Below are 17,853 nucleotides of genomic sequence, written 5' to 3'. Positions count from 1 at the left end.
GAATTATATATATTAGATCAGAAACACGTCATTAAAAGGCAGAATGCTTTGGTGTTTTCAAAACGTAAACAAAGCAAAGCAAACGTTGCCACCGGCGGAAAAGAAATACAGCCAAAATTTGGGAGCCACGTAAGAGAATTATATATAATAGATATTCTTACATATGCTTCACCAGTCTTGACAAATATAACTGAAACTCAGCTAAATAAATTAATAGTCTGCCAGAATGAAATATTAAGAAGGGTAACAAAAGCCAGATGGTTCATAAGAAATGATACAATACAACATGACCTCAAAATAGATGCAATCGACAAACATGTAGCTAAATTAAGCAACAAATTCTACGAAAAAGCCACCTCTTGCTCTACAGCAAATTTCAATGAAATATTCCTATTCGAAAATTTAACTGAAGACAAAAACATCAGACCAATAGCAGCATACTACTGGCATGATGCATCGTATTTCCGACATCAATAGCATAACACTTAACTTCATTTTCATCCTATCTGCTTAGCTAAAGTTCGTACTTTTACAAAATAGTCTTATCACCCTACTGCATATAATTACATAGTCAGAACCTCAATGATCCACATGAATACTTCATTTGCATTCCACAACCTTATCGAAGCACCACAGATATTTTATACAGTTTAAGTTTAATTTATTTAATATTCCGGAAATAATACTAGAAAAACGTTATTAACATTCCCAAAATATTCGAGTCCATCCTCCGAACATTTGGATCAGAAAATTAATCTTTGTTATATAATTAAACCAAATTAGTAGATAAATACATAAAATATTTATTATTTAAACGCTCAAAATGTTTTACGTTGCTGAAATAACTTGCGCCATATTCATTCTAATCCTAATTGTTTGTTTCCTTTTATTCAAATTTTGTACCGAACTAGGTTGGACATTAAAATTAGGAGGTAATGGGGTTGCTTTTGTGCCAAATTCAACGGAGTATTATAGTGGTAGCAAAGTTTACGCCTTAATTTCTAAGAGAATTACTTTTCGTGCCATATGGTTTGGTCATTTCAGCAGCGATGCCAACTTGCTCCGAACAGCAAATATATATTTTCAAGTGGTAGTTTATCAATTGTGATTCTTGGTTTAATAAGTTCAATTTAGTAGATTTTTATCCATCACTATTTCTAAATAATTCGCTGGCTTTTATAATTCACCACTTTATAGTACTTAAGTCCTATCTTTTATCCTTATCCTTTATAGTACTTAAGTCTTTCTTATGTATGTCCCTTTGGGATATTTCATGATGAATGGGATAAGGGCCATTTAGGCCTCAGATGCCCAGCTCTAAAACAGCGAACGAAAGTACTTAAGTCATGCTATACCTTGTAAAAAGAAAGCTAAAATAGTTTGTAAATAGTTATTTACCGTTTTTTTTAAAATTCTTTTACCGTGTCCGGAGCAGTTGGCATTTCTGTTTCAGTAAAGTGGTGTCAAAAATGTAAAAAAAAGGTGTTTTTTTTTAAAAAAATATATTTATAAAAACTGCCCCAAATTACTAAAAAAAAAACATATCAGTGTGAGAATTCTACTCTGTACCTCTAACAATTGAATACTAATACATTAAAAAGAATTTCCCATCAGCATTAGCGTAAATTTACTACCACTATTTTAAGTCCCATATAAACCCTCTAATATAATAACATTAATTTAGTAAGACATATGAATTAGTTGGAGCCCCTAGCGGGGCTGATGCTAAGATAACCAACACATATGAATATGAGTAGTAAGACATATGAAACTAGATAAATTGTAACTGGTTTTTAAGAACCAGAGTCATACATAGGGGCACTTTGTGATTAACTTTTCAGAGAACTTTGATATTAACTACAAGCGAATTATTTTTTTCTTCAAAGTAAATATAATTTGTAAACGTTTGTGAAATAAAAAAAATTAATGAAGATTGCTTTAAAATTTCGTTATTTTTGTTTCGCTTAATAAATTAGATACGAGTTTTTCAAATATGTTTAGTTTGACAAACATTTTCCCCCAAATACGCTATATTTAAGGTACATTTAACAAAAAAATATATAAAATAAAAATAAACTGAACACCCTGAATAACTTTTGATTTAATGATAGAATCTCAATCAATGGTTTGTGACCTTAGCCTTAAATATGTTAATTAATCAGCGCAGACGATATTTTAATTTACGAAATTAGACGCCAAAAGCTACTTTTTTTGTCACAGATATGGATGCTGAACCCTCAGATGTAGAGGGTATCCGCAATCTGGAAATTATTGTCCCAATAGTTAGAAATATGTTTATTATAATGGTCAAAAGTTTGGATCTCGAAATGCTAATTTTACTTTTTTGCGTATTTCGCCATTTCTCGAGGACTTCGAACAATTTTTGCACAAAATTATAAAATTCGTGACTCCAAAAATAATTTCTTACAAAAAAATAACTTTTAATAATTATATATTACTAGTAGGCTGTTCCCCCGGCTCGCTAACGCTCGACAAACCCCGAAAATTGCTACGCAATCTTATATGGTTTGCTTCGCAAACCAAGCTCGCTTCTGTCGCTACTAACTTAGGTACATTGCAAATGCACAAAATTCTAAGAATTCGAAACAATCATTCAAATCCATATAAAAACTTTTTTTTAAAAAAAATTACATCTTTTTACTAAATACTAAGTCATTAAAATAAATTTGAATTCAAATAAATGACATGTAATTCGTTAAACNCGACTCGAAAAAGTTTTGCACACAATAATAAAATTCATTTATCCAAAATTAATTCAATGTAAAAAATAATTTTTAGTCAATTTTTATTATTTTATTTAAAAATGGTCGAAAAAAATTTTATATTGTAAGGCATACAATCTTTTACATCATATTAAAGAATGTAATTTTATATGGCAAAATATGACATTTGACCAAAACGCGTTGAATAATTCCCTGAGAAATAGAATTTTAAAAAAGTCAGATACTTAAAATTCGATTTTTCAGGAACTATTCGATCAATTTTGCTCAAATGTTGTATTTTTCCATGAAAAATTGCCTTCTTTAAAATTATGCAAAAATTTACATTCCATACAGTTAAAAAAATTTTCATCCATTATTAAAAAAAATATTAAAAAATAATAAATATTTACTAAAAATTATATTATGAATGAAATTATCTTTGGATAGACGAATTTTACAATAGTGTGCAAAAATTTTTCAATTGGCATAAAATTTTCTCGAATTATAGCGAAATACGCAAAAAGTAAAATTAACATTCGAGGGTCCTAATTTTAGACCGGTTGTTGTGACCAAATCACCACATTTGGATCCTATTTTCCAAATTTCTATTACTCCTCATAATTGTAGTCGAAAATCCGAATCTGTTGAGAAAAAGGTATGTTTATTTCTAGAAAGTAAGTTTATTCTGGTTCCTTCACTTAAAATATCGTCTGCACCAATTAATTAGCATATTTGAGGAATGACCCTCCTACCTTTAAGATTGAGACCTGGTACGTGAAAATCAGATCATTAAATGAAAAGTTATTCAAATTAGTTTTTTTGCGCACTGTACATAATAAGGTATATTATATACATTTTTCTTATATATGTAAGTATGACATGACTCATAAGTGCGATCAGTAGATCAGAAGTTATCCCAGCTGTTCCGTATATTATTTTGCGCACTTTACGCTATCTTACGTACATTATAATCTTCGAGCTATTTTCACATCAAAAAGTCCATCAGAAAATTTTTTGAACTTGTTATTAACAATATTTAATGTTACAAACGAATTACAAATAAAGAACATGCCTATTTATACGATTAAAAATTCTGTTTATTAACATAAAAAATAATACATTTATTATTCATCATAAAAATATGTATTAGCATAAAATAATACATAGTTCAATCATCACAAAATAAAACATTTAATTCTTATTAAATGCAATACAATATACAATCACATTTCGAAAGAAATTTTCCTTCGCACTCCAAAATGTTCATTAACCAATGCTTTTATTGGATAGGTACAGCTTCTACACCACCTGAAAGTAAAGATTTTTTTTTATTTATTTCTTAATTTTCTTTTCAAACTTAGGTAAACAATATTTTCAAAATTTAGATACAGATATTAAATTATTTGTAAAATTTTTCATTGTTGTCGAAAATATCAACAAAACGTCATTCTACTTTTAAAAAAATAGATGCAAAGCAATGTTCTGAAATTTATTACAAAACAAAATATTATTATAAAACCTAGCAAACGAAAATTTTGAGCGACATTTAAAAAAAAATATATTTTTTAGAAAAATATCTTATTTTAATCTTATTTAACAGTAGAACATTTATTTATTTTGCAAGCAATGCATTAAATGCCTGTTCATTTAGCAACAATAAGCTCCTGAATTTCCTCCTAATATTTAATTTTTGAACCGGCGTTAAAACTCAGTGTTGAGTGAACGATTATCAACTAACTTCGTAGCCTTGTAATTTTGATTCCATTCCAGATAGAAGCTCCTGAATTAATGATCTTACCAAAAGTCGGAAAATTAGAAAAAATGGAATATTGTTATTATGCTAAGAGCCATTATAAAGTGCTCAGATCAACCAAAAGAGAACCCGATAAAGTATGCATAAAGTGGTGATTAAAAAAATCATAATTTTAGTAAAAAAATTTAATTACTTTTCCTAGCATATTTGGTTTAAGATTTTATCTTAAACAAACACCTGTATGAAACTTGTTTATTAAATCTCTACAGTTTAGAGAGCACATGGTTTTCTTTGTTTATAATTAATTTGATATATAAGTTGTAGGGTAGTTACGATTAAATAATTAAAGAGATAATAAATAATTAAAAGTGAATTTAATTTCTACCACTCTTTAAATTTTTTAGTCGCATAAGGCATCCCTGTTTATAGAAACTATTTAAGGGTCTTCAATTTATTTCAGAAAAAAATACTTTGTCCAGATCCATGAACAATTTACTTAAATTGTTTCATTTTTTTTTTGTTCTTTAACCCTTTCGGGACGGGTAAGTCCTAAATGTATTCGTAAAGAATCAGTATCAGGACGGTAAAATATAAAAAGCGGTAGCTTAAGTTTGGGCATTGCTAATTTGACAGGCTTATTTTTGTTTTCACTTTAAATCTAACACATCCAATCCACGTGTGTTAAAAGTGTAACTATACAATTTTTAATTCGAACTAAATAGTGGTGAATTAAATAAAGCAAACTATCATTACCCCGCCCACAAATAAACTGCTAAAAAGCTACTTTGGACTGCTTTCATCTTTTTACCTTGATTGATACGGTTTTATGTTGGCACGTATTTATGACAGTCGGCACGAAAGGGTTAATAATTAAGTTGAACTATTCACTTCTAATTTTATTTTATTTCATAACCGTCGTTGAGCAGCCGACCCAATTTTTGGGTTTACCGCTGCTTATGTTCACATCCGTCCAAAAGACAAGTTAACTCCTGGATCAAGTATTGGGAGAAATTTGCCTTCGTGAAGGACTTTTTGATGGAACTAACTCGCATTTGCGTTACTTGGAGAGAAAAGACAGTACACGGTTAGCCTAACGGCAAGGGGACTCTATCCCATAATCCGTCAACCTCCGAGGATATTTTACGTCAGCACTGTAGTCGGTGCAATCCGGAAGAGGAATTCGAACCCGGTTCACCTTATAGGAAGGCGAAAGCTTGATCCCCTGAGTCATCACGGCTTCGCTTCTAATTTATTATACTTGCTTACAAAAAAACTTGCAATAATTTCACTTAAGTGCAGTTGTTATTGTAAACGATCATTGTAGTAGTTTATTTCCGTCGCACAAGAGTTGCACGATTGGCTGTTGGGGACAATTTGGGAAATATTGATGAGGAATAGATGCTTATTAAGTTGGCAACTTTGGATAAAGGGTTGTAAAAGCACAGCAGATATATGGTTGAGGAGAGTAGAATAATTTTCCTTCATCATTTTTTTTCTTCAGAAATCACGTGATGTTTTAATATTTTATTTTCTTGCTTAATAACTGTTTTTGTTGATTCCAAGATGCATCTTCCAATTAAGCTTAATTGGTCTTTTCTACGACATCACAATTCTAACTTCCATCTAAAGTAAGCTGACCAACGTTCTCAAGAAACTAAAAAAATTGGTAGTAAAATTTCATTGAAAACTAACAGCTTTATCTTTCTTAATCTATATTTTTGGAACAGAGATTCTCTGCAGAAAATTTCTAACAGAAATAATTTCTTTGAAAAAGGTAAAGGTGTGACTTTTGGAATGTTTTGTTAAAACTTTTTCTACTAGTTTTTTGAGAAATCTGGTAACCTCAACACGGTAAGCTGGTAACAGGCGAAGCCGTGGTTATTAGAAACACATAGCTCGAGTAAATTTTTCATTTTTTTAACATTATTATCGTTACTAAAATGGTTTGAAGAAAAGCAATATCGAACACACAAAAACAGTTTTATTTATATACACAGAGATGCCAACTTGCTCCGGACAGCGAATAAATATTTTCAAGTAGTAATTTATTATTTGTGATTCTTGGTTTAATAAATTCAATTTAGTAGATTTTTATCCACCACTATTTCTAAACAATTCGTAGGCTTATATAATTCATCACTCTTGTCATCATTTTTATGCTAAACCCTTTAAAATACTAGCAAAATGTGTATAAAATTACAAGTCTAGTTTGTAGCTATTTACTGTGTTAATCTAAAGATTCCTTCGTCAAAAATTATTCAAGTTTGTAGTTTTCGGAAATTTAAAATTTACACTGGATCTGAAAATAATTTACAGATTCACACAAAACTAAATATATTGTACTAGCAAGGTAAAATATTATTTTGATGCTATAAAATTATAATATAATAAATGCTTTTTTTTAGTGAGCTATCTAGAAGTCAATTTTGATCAAATTACTGTTTTTATTCTATAATAAGTGCAGTAATATTTGGAGAGCAAATTTATATTCAATTTCGGACACAGTCTAAAGGAAATACTTTTCAGTCAAAAACGTGTTTATTCCAAATAAATCAATTTTGAAGAATTTAGAGAGATAAAATTTTAGACACTTTTACAACAGCCAAACAATTGTTGGGGAGGGGGGCTGTCATGAAAATTGCATACTGACAACTTTTCCGAAAAGATTAAAATTTTTAAAAAGTGGTAGGCAAGATTTCATAAAAGTTGGAGCAAACTAGTCATTATAGCTACAACTTCAATTTAAAAAAAGAAATAACGGCTAACGATTGTAGTACTGATTATATATATACTGTATCATTCATGTTTGTGGTAATCACAAATAAATAATTTCTTTGAAAAACAGAGAGGAAATGAAGTAGTTTTGAAACTACTTTTTAAACTTTTGTATGGATCGCAAAAATTTCAAAAACATATTTTTACGTGACTCGCATGCAATGTGTTAACACATGATCCGTGACCCGACAATGTGTTAGTACTACAATCATTCGTCGTGTTTTTTTTTTTTTTNCAGATTCATCAAAAGTATGTATTTTTTTTTTTTTTTTTTTTTTTCAAATTGAAGTTGTGGGTGGAAATGTCAGGATATGCAGTGTTCTCTCAAAATTGTTATAATGATAATTAAAATAATGTACATTTTCCAGGTTCAGCAACAACTTAAATGCTAACAATTTTCACCCTGGCCATAACTTGACTTTTTACATGGAGTATATTTCGTATCGTGATGTGTCGCGCAAACTTCAATCGCCAAGGTGTCAAATAGATTTTAAACTTGAAATTTAAAAATGAAAAAAAAAAAAAAACATCTAGATGTTTGCTCAGGGGTGGTTTCAAGTTATACCTTTCGAGTTAGTCCCTTTCTGAGAATTTTTTTTTTTTTTTAATTTCTCGGGGTCAGCTACCCGGAAGTTACCAAAACTTGGCGATTCTTCTGCCACAGATTACGATACGGAAATCGCACCTTCTTATGTGTTTGAGTTATCGCATTATTGTGATAAGAAATGCTTCATGTTAACTTTTCAAAACATTAAATACATTTTATGACCAAAACTTATGTACCACTATAATGATAGTGAGAGATTACTGAACTGTGGTTTTAACTGAACTCTAACCGCATCTATGTTCCAACAAGTTGGCTCAGGTTGGGTAGGCTTCAAGCTACCATTAGAGATGGAACTCCGGTTCTACGCAATGGCAGCTCAGGGCTTTAACCAGTGTCCAATCACGGTTTGTAAAGTCATAGTTAACCAATAAATAAAACAGGTTTTTTTAAATTTAACCAGCGCTTTATTACCGTATCACGAGCTTAACTGCCAGCTTTTTACCATTTTTGCGACGAATTTCCGCCCCAAAAATATTAACCTCTTTAGAACTGTGATCACATATACGTAATAGCGAGAGTCTACCTTCGCAGCCAGGGTATCATATATAAAACAAGCTTCTCTGATTCTATTGGCCCAAAATCTCACGGAGGAGATTTCAATACGGTATTTTAGTATTTTATCTTGAATTAGTATGTATACACTCAGCGGACCTGATGAAATGCGCCGTTCAAATTCTGCTGGTCCTGAAGGAGTTAGTATTATAATAAAAATTTGAAGAAAAAAAATTTAAATTATTTTATGCTATTTTATTATAGGCTACCATTGTTTTTTATTTGACTAGATTTTAAAATTAGTCTCAAATTAAATTGACGCTGTCAATGTTAAAAGGGGTATGTAAAATTTTTACGTTATAATAATAATAAATAGTTTTGTTGTTGGTTTTGGAATATCCCTCACCGATTACCAAATACCCAGTAATTTTCTAGACTGCCTAAAGAAGCGAACCCAACAATTTGGAAGCAATTAAAACAATCTTTCCACAATTTCCAGAGTTTTTTTAAAATTTTTTTCGGAAGTGCGGATTTGTAACATACTTCCTTTTAATATTGACCTCCTCAATTGTTGAAATAATTCTATAACAAACAATCTATACTTACTTCTAGAAGAGTCTGTGGTTGCTTGAATGGGATAAAAGTAGTATGAATCTGGTCTGCGTCCACCTGATTTTTGTGTTGTAGCAGGACCTAGGTAAGGGTTAGTAAAACAGAAGCTATGTTAGTTGGGCAAGCATGAGCATAGCAATGTTATAGTATTATTGTTAACTAAAGCTATTATTTAATGACTGTATTCTAACACAAGCTAACACTAAAGCTAAAGAAGAAAAAAACTCAAAACTAAGAACTATATGTTTTGATTCATCAGCACTATGTTTTCATTTACATTCAACCTCATTTGCTGGTGGTGGGTGTTTAATGACAGGGTGGAAACAATTATGGGGAAGAAATAAAAACTAACTACAAAACTAAAAGTATGACCATATATTAGATATGTTTTTATTTACACTTTAACAGATTTGAGTCCAGCATCCTATTGAAGGCTCGTTTTTTATATATGTATATAAAATTAGTGGTAGCACAAGAGTTTAATTATTAGGATTAATTTTGAAGAAATAAGATAGTCAAAAGGTCTTGCTAATTCGTCAAATGCTCTGTAGCGAGTTCGAATCCCAACATAACGCCGGTTGCATTGTTGAATATACTTCTCTAAAGTGTGTCTATTCTTCAACTTAAGAGCTTCTGAGTCATGAATTGTAACTTGATGACAAGACCGCGCATGTATGTGTAACAAAAAGTAAATAAACGAAAATTGCTAGGACCCCTCTGCCCGAAGGGTATCGCTTATCAGTCAAAAATGCTTTGTAGTATAGAATTAGTGGGTTCAAATCTCACCGTAACTCTGGGTGCATGTCTGCTATGCACTTCTGTAATTTGTGCTATCTGTTCTTCAACTTGACAAGGGCTTATAAGCCGCCTTGCGAATGTATGCGAAACAAAAAAAAGATATTGCTTTCCTTAAAGTGATATGTCACAGAAATAAATATTATCTACTATAAGCTAACAAACATATACTACCACTTCTTTTTCAAGGATCAGAGATATTTTTCATATATGTTACCGTGAAGGTCCGAAATCAAGAGAATGTCGACTTTCACCGGTGAATGTCACATAGTCGCTTTGGTGAATGTCCGAAATATTTGTTATAACCGATTTGATTTTAATTTATTCCTTGGTATCATTATATTTATTCGATATTTTAATATATGCTGAGGATAGATTAAGCGAAACATCAATGTTCGGAGTACCGGTAATATGCATACTGGGCAGTGGCACTTAACTTTAAAAAACATCAGAGTAGGACATACCGCGCAAGTATATATCGTACAGTGGCACTTAACTAGACATGTGTTATATAGCCATAAGCAAAATATTTTCAAATGTTCTGCAACAGGGTCATTGATTTATACAAATGTTCTGCAAGCATGTCACAGCGAAAAAGTCAACTTTACGTTAAAATGCTATATTTACATTTATTAAAATACAGGATCATACACAGATACACTACATTATTTTTTAAACCAAGGCAAACATTCTTGATTTGTTACTTTTTCAATCAGTTTTGAAGTAAAAAATTTCATTAATGATAATGATGAATTATTAATAAAATGCCTATGATATGAAGGTCCGAACATTAAAATAAGGGCTGCCTTAAAAATCTTTCGAAGGGACAAGTGCCCAGATGGTGCACCATTTGCAAACAACACAGACATTCGCTGGTCTGTTGTTCCAGCAACTTCTTCATCTCCCTCAAAAGCATTTGTTCTTTTAGAAACGCTGTCACTTATTCAAGATACAAATTGTTCTGCAGGACTTCGTTTGTTCTGCGACGTACGTCACAGTTTCAGGCACTTTCTGCTTCTGGGGATATTTTTGACATTTACCAAAGCGAACTATGTGATTGTCAACATTCACCGGTGGATGTCAACAACCACGCATTTCGGTCACTCACAGTAACATATATATACGGCTTTTCGTGGCTGGACTTTTTTTACGTGAATGGTAATATTGCTTATCTATCTCCTCTTACAAAAGAGAGAGCCGCCACATGAAGTAAAAAAGATGACGCTTTAGTCATATTTTATTATAAGAAATCCTCGAAATAAAATTTTACTTCAATATTTGTATAGTTAATGTATGTGATAATTTACAAAACCGCGAGAAAATCAGTTTTGTTCTTCAGTCAAATAGATTTTACGATTTAATTGCAACCATTTCTTTGTTTTTCTCAAAATAAAGCTGATATGCATAGGGTTCTCTCATTTTGTTGCCTGATTTAACATATGGAAACGGCGCGAACATATGTATTTCATTACTGGAATTGATGATAAAGTAATCCTAGTAGTGGTTGCGATTTGGGCACCTGTGCAACGAAGCTGTCCTTATTTCATCCATCCTATACGTTTTTTTAAAAATTTAGGTAACACATTGTGGTCAGCTGACCTTTTGATTGCTTTAAATGATGATAAACAGACCTGATTGATACTTTTAAATCTGAGTACCTGATACTTTAGTATCAGGTACTCAGTAAATAGTAAAGTACTTTAGTAGTAAATTTGTCATTAAAGCAGAAAATAATTTCATAATAGCTACTAATAGTTATAATACAATAGGACAATAAGGTTAAACTAAAACGTTAATTAATATGCATTCCATGAAAATGAATGAGCAGACTATCTTTGAAAAAGCACTCTTCTTCAGAGTGTACTTACCTAAAACAATTTTCTCAACAAAAAAAAAAAAATCACAAGATAAAGAGGATTAACTATTTCTAACATAAGTACACCCCTAGTATCCGGGCACCTAGTACCCTTAACTGTTTTATGCGACAATCTGGAGTGTCTATTATTTTCCGAATGCAATCGAAGCTAAATTGATAGACATTGTAGTAATTGTTTAAATGGATGTTAGTAATTTTCTGAGGATATAAAAATAAGAGTAATGCCCTTTTCCCCAAAATATCAACAACACCAGACTTTTGTTGAACCCATTATCATGGATGCCACAGGCGACAAAAATTTTAATAACGGTATAAACCTAATCTATTTTTTTATTTGTCAACCCCTTAAAGCACAGATTTTTTGAAAAAAAATCTGTGAGCTCGAATTAACTCGAGCGCACAAGTTAAGGGGTTAATTATTCAATAGTATGTACCGCTATGACTAACATTTGAAATTTTTTATATTAAAAGCGAAAACATTCTTTGCATTTCCTTTCAATCGGAAACTAAAGAAAATATGCTAGAAAAAGTTGCTAATTCTCTCTTTTAATTAAAATTTTGAATTTGATTAATCACTACTTTTTACATTTTTAGTCGTCCGTGTCAATTTTGCATTATTCACAATTCGATTCTCCTTCTTGAAGGAAATCGCCCCTTTTTTGTTTATCAATAAAATCATCAGGTTTTATAAAATAAGGTCTATTAGATCTAAATTAGCTTTATATAATAATGTTTACCTTATAAAGTCAAAATGTTACACAACCTTTTAACGGTTTCGAATTTTTTTGTAAATGCATTGGCAGTTGAAGAAAGGCTATTTATTTTTAAAATATAATTTCTGCAACTAATATTTTTGAATAAATATATTTAATGGATATTTTGTACAGATTTTTTTTTTTTTTTTATAATTTTGGAAATGACCAGACTTATCAGAGAATCCCTAGTCAATGGTAGGTGAAAAATAAAATAGATCTTGGAAACTTAAGGTAACCAAATAAAAATGAGAAGAGAAAAAATTGACATATTTCTAATTTTGAATTATTAATTAATGATATCATTTCTTGTTGAACCCTTTCCGGTACAGCAAAGTTTGACATGACATTTTAGATACATACCATTTAGGAAGCTGCAACGGTTTATCGTCAATTCAAAGTAAGGAGATATTCTTTAAATCTATGTTGTTTAATAAACAAGTCCACCAATTCTTTAAAGAACGATTGACGTTTGGAAGCATTTTTAATCGTCTGTAATACTTTTGGTGGAATGTGCGTTGCCAGAGAGGACACACACTGTAAAAAGTGGATACTCGATTATCACCAAACTTTCCTCGTTTTTAACAAAACCTTTTCCTGATATATCATACGATATACGTGGAACTATCATAATTCAGATTAAAGAGTAGATAATGGTAGTTTTAACAGTCTCCGCAAAATCCGGGCTTGGACTTTTCTGGCTCTGAAATTGCCTCGAGGATTATATTAGACTATCGTGGATTCCGATCCATTAAGACAAGCTAGAAGAAAGGGCAGTCTGAACGGATATCCAGCTATTAGAATGAGGAGTTGAGTAACTGCCTAAACAGTAGGAGGTGAATATTTTACCCATCCCACCGTTGTACAAGGATTAGCTGATGAATGAAGACATCCAACAATTTAAATTGCTTCAGTACACTTAATTTTACTTATTAAACGAGGTTGAGGTTTAAATCGAAATAAAACGAAAATTTGCTCTTCAGCTCTTAAAACGTGGAGATAAAAAGAATATTCAGACTGCCCTATCATAAAGCGACTTCTCATTTGACACCCACTGTAGTTGAGATGGACATTCTAGAATGACTCGATACGACTGCCCCAGTGCTCATTTATATCATTTTAATATTGTGTGCATTTCGTATTATTTTTTCTGGACAGTTTATTGTATTCTCTGAGTATTTTGTGCTGTTACTTAAGCAAGGTATGATTGCTGCTTATATTGACAAACGCTTCGCATTACATCACATCAGCCGATTCACTGTTACACCCTTTTCTGAAAATCATTTAAAAGCGACCTGACCAAAGTGTGACCACGATCAAACACAACACTTAGAGTTTAGTTGACGGGTTGTGAGATCTACAGTGAAGGTGCTTTTGCACTAGTTTAGGTGATCGAAGATACTCCGCTCTAAACGTTGCATATGTTAATTGCCTTTTAGAAAATTATTGGAGAATAGCTGGCACTCATAAAAAAATAATTCTATTTCATATACGATCCACCTCAGTGGCGATTGAGTCCTAACGTGCATATTTCCTGTCAAGAATTCTAAAAACGTAAATTATGGGTGGTGATGACAGAGCTCCCTGTATAATTTAAGATTGTTTTGAACAAAATTACAGTCATAAAGGGTACTTACTTTCAATGCATCCAGAACCACCGTTGCGTACGAAACCATGGCAACACTCATATTTAGTAATTTGCATCTTTGACACCCCATTGCTTGAGTACCTGTAAGCACATTCAAATACGAGAAAATTTACTTCATTGTTTATTACTCAGTATACAATGTACACATACCGGCTTCCACAGAAATGGATCGCCAATTTGAAAAATGAATTTAAGAAAAACGGAAAGAGACTGGAATATACATTTTACTGCGTTCTGTTTAGGAAAGGAGATTTTGTTCTCAATATTTTTCAAACTTTTGATAAAAAGTTCATCAGCAGAAAAAGCACTCCTAACTGGATGAAATATAAAGAGCAATTTTTGCTGCATGCCAGAATATTTTTACTGAAACATTTGCACGGGTTTCTGTTTAGTGTCTTGACTGAGCAAAACGCTTTTTCTCATACTTCAACATTCACATCCTGTCTTTTAATCTATTTTTGACTTCCAGTTATGCATTAATTAACATTTTTTAATTTTCCCTTCATGAGCTGTGAGAAAGAATAATTTTCCCTCGATCTATTTAATAGTACCAATTATAATTTCTCGGTTTTCCCTTTTTCTCTGAAACGAAACATTTTTACTATTTTATAAATTCAGTTGGGTACTTGCAACTCAACAAGAAGACGATCACTGACACAGAGACACGTGACTTATGACCTTAGCGCCAGCTCATCGCATATAAACAAAAAGCGTATTAAAGTCAAACTCAGTATCTTCACATAAGTTAGAATGTTAATAAACATGAAGTTAATTAAATGCAACACCGTATCCTACAACGAATTTGTTAAAATGTAATTCTTTGGTGCCTACGTCTTTTACCTAACTTAGATTTATTATTTGTTTATGTATTTTATTGTAACCGTGATGTATTTTTGTTTTGTGTACCTGACAACTTCGATGCATAAATTGTTTGTTTATGTTCTACGTGGCTTCCTGTTAGTCTTTGCATTATGTAAAAAAATATACAGTGAAAGAATTGAAATTTTTGTAAAAGAATAAAGAATGTGTCGCTTAAGAGAATTGATGCTTGATGGACTGGGTTTACTCAAAATGGAATGGAAAGAGCAGTTGCTAACGTAAACAAATGCCACGTTTCAGCACCCAATTAGGATCGAGCAACCCACTGGACGTCCCGTGCAGATATCCCATTAAAAAAATAAAAGAAAACGATTATATCATAAACTACACACCGGGACGCTTAAACCATTTTGCTGCTTTTTTGGGAAAAAGAATAGCCTTTTTACATGTTCTAGTATAGGAGTGGAAATTCTTACCTCTTGAAGCAGACATATTTTGAACTCGTTCCCTGGCACTGTTCACTTTGGTGGTTGTAGTCTATATTTGGAGAGGCTTCATCAAACCATTCCTGCAGTTCTTTTGGATCCTCTATCTCTTTGGTAGTTGTGCATACATTCTCCCTACAAAAATAAATAAACCAATCATTGTTACTTATGCCGATTACCAATATCAGCAAGCTTGCTTGAAATCTAACGAAGTTGTAAGGCAGAGGGCGCGTTTCTTGTTTTCAAAGTGGTGCCATCTATGGACAAGAATACGACTTCAGCCACACATTCCTATTTTACAGGGAGGAACCAATCATACTCAGTTCATTCATCCACAGAATGTAATTTTGACTTGAAGAACGATCAATCTCTAGTTTCGGTACAACTAGAGATTGATCGCCACGGAGGTATTTTATTTTACTTTAAAACCGTCGGTGAACAGCCGACCCAATTTAGGGTTTTTCGACTAATGGGTTATTTAGGGTTTTTAATGCTAACGCCGTAGATTTGTAATTTTGAACCAACCTAGAAGACAAGGAAACTCCTGGATCAGTACCCTCAGAGGTATTGATTTGTAATGGGAACATGGGGGACTTTGCGACTCAACAGATTTAACGTGCATCAGTCACCATTTACTACACGGGGAGTCTTCGGCCGGCTGGGATCGAACCCACAAACTCTTGGACATGGACCCAGTGCGCTACCAACCAGGCTATCCCGGCCTGAAATAGTATTGATAAAAGCCTAAAATAGTTCTTGTTGTTAATTTACGTCGCACTAGAGCTGCACAATGGGCTATTGGCGACGGTCTGGGAAACATCCCGGAGGATGATCCGAAGACATGCCATCACAATTTTGATCCTCTGCGGAGGGGATGCCTAAAATAGTAATAAATTGAAAAAGTAAGCTTAACTGTTACCAGGGGATCGGATTCAAGTGGAAAAAGTGACGGTTAAAACATAAAAGCTGGCTTAATGTATTGCGGTTAAATAACATTACATAAGAGTAGCAAAACGGTAAGGTTTTGCAACTTTTTTATTTTAATTTGTCATATTTCTATTCATATCGTTTGGTTGATTCGTTAAATTATAATTGCAAAATATAACAAAATAAATTATAATAATAGATTTATAATATAATAATAAAATATATTATAATAATTAAAATAACGAAAATTATAATAAATAATATAAATTATATAATTAATAATAAATTATGTATAATTATAAAAATACCAAAATAAATTATAATACCTTCAGGCAATAGACAAATATGTTATATAATGAGGAATTTAGATAAAATAAATGATTTTTGCAAGGTTGACCGGGTGACTAAATATATAAAATTCTATTAAAAACAGATTAAACATTGGTAACATTTCAAGTTGTCTTTTATTTTTCAGATTACAATTGAAATTATAGATTTTAATTTAAATATAAATAATTTAAAACGTAAATCCTAGTGGTAGTTACAAATGAGTGATTGAGAAAATAATGAATAATTAAAAATAAATTGAGTTTCTACCACTTTTTACTTCTGGCTTACCTGTTTTTATTAATTAATTTGGTAATTATAAAAAGATTTTCGAATTTTTAAGTATGCATTTTTTTTTTTTTTATATTCCGAAACTTCAGATTTTTTTCAACGTAAATCTAATTGTTCATAGGTATAATCATTTAATTAATAAAAAAGCACTTAAAAATTGATTTAAGCTTTATAACTCGTGTCCACTTTTTTTTGTTTGCACAAGAGAATAATCAGTCGATATTGTACAACATCTGTGTCATCATTTGCTTAATACTAACATAACATATTAAGCAACTCGAGATTCACATTGTGTTTTTAATAATAACAACGTTAAACTTACAGTTTTAATCAACTCAAACGAAACCTTATACTTAAAAGATTCAAAATTAAAATAATTAGAAGAAATAAACATAAATGCAACCACAGCAAATAAATGAAACATAACCCTGTATAAGCAAAAAAAAAAAAGATTTAAAATCAATTGAGCAATAGCATTACATTTTAAAATGTTTTCAATTAAATATAAAACTCCTTTAATAATATGGAATTCCTAAAAATCTTTTTATCATTAATTTTACACGTGTCATCTTGACTACAGTAACAGCTGTTTATACTATGGAGACTTTCATTTTTGGACTTGTTAGCCTAACGAATATATAATTAGCTTGTATTTCACCTGTTGATGTGATGAAATCACAGCAGCTGATCTATCTTATCCTTAGTTCTGATTTCAATGCAATAATGACTGAACTTTAAGAGGAAGCATTGGATTGAAAAATGGCAAAACATTACCTTACTTTCTTTTTCTCCATTTCTGTATTTGCATAATATTAATTCTTAGTATTAAAATTATCTTAATTCTGAGACTGAGGTTTTAGGTTTGATGCTATTGCAAAGTTATGAAATGACATAAATGAAAATCTACCGATTTCGTAACTGCAGCTATAAACGTATACAATGTGGACATTTAAGTCTGTTGTCTGGAAGTG

General features: G+C 31.4%; 1 protein-coding gene across 1 annotated transcript in view; it reads right to left on the bottom strand.

Annotated features, from left to right (window-relative positions):
- Nucleotides 1–3,798: 3,798 nt before the first annotated feature.
- LOC122270387 (uncharacterized) overlaps nucleotides 3,799–17,853 on the bottom strand; it is a 28,900-nt gene continuing 14,845 nt past the window's right edge. Inside the window, exons 3-6 of the mRNA XM_043047510.2 lie at nucleotides 15,329–15,472; nucleotides 14,023–14,114; nucleotides 8,957–9,043; nucleotides 3,799–4,031 (exon numbers count right to left, since the gene is read on the bottom strand). Of these exons, the coding sequence (XP_042903444.1) occupies nucleotides 4,003–4,031; nucleotides 8,957–9,043; nucleotides 14,023–14,114; nucleotides 15,329–15,472 (352 nt within the window). The 3' untranslated portion in view covers nucleotides 3,799–4,002. The remainder of the gene's footprint in view (nucleotides 4,032–8,956; nucleotides 9,044–14,022; nucleotides 14,115–15,328; nucleotides 15,473–17,853) is intronic.

This window comes from Parasteatoda tepidariorum, chromosome 8 (genome assembly GCF_043381705.1).
Source record: "Parasteatoda tepidariorum isolate YZ-2023 chromosome 8, CAS_Ptep_4.0, whole genome shotgun sequence".
NCBI classification, from domain to species: domain Eukaryota; kingdom Metazoa; phylum Arthropoda; class Arachnida; order Araneae; family Theridiidae; genus Parasteatoda; species Parasteatoda tepidariorum.
The sequence above is the reverse complement of the archived record's forward strand: the minus strand, read 5'-3'. Positions and strand labels throughout refer to the sequence as shown.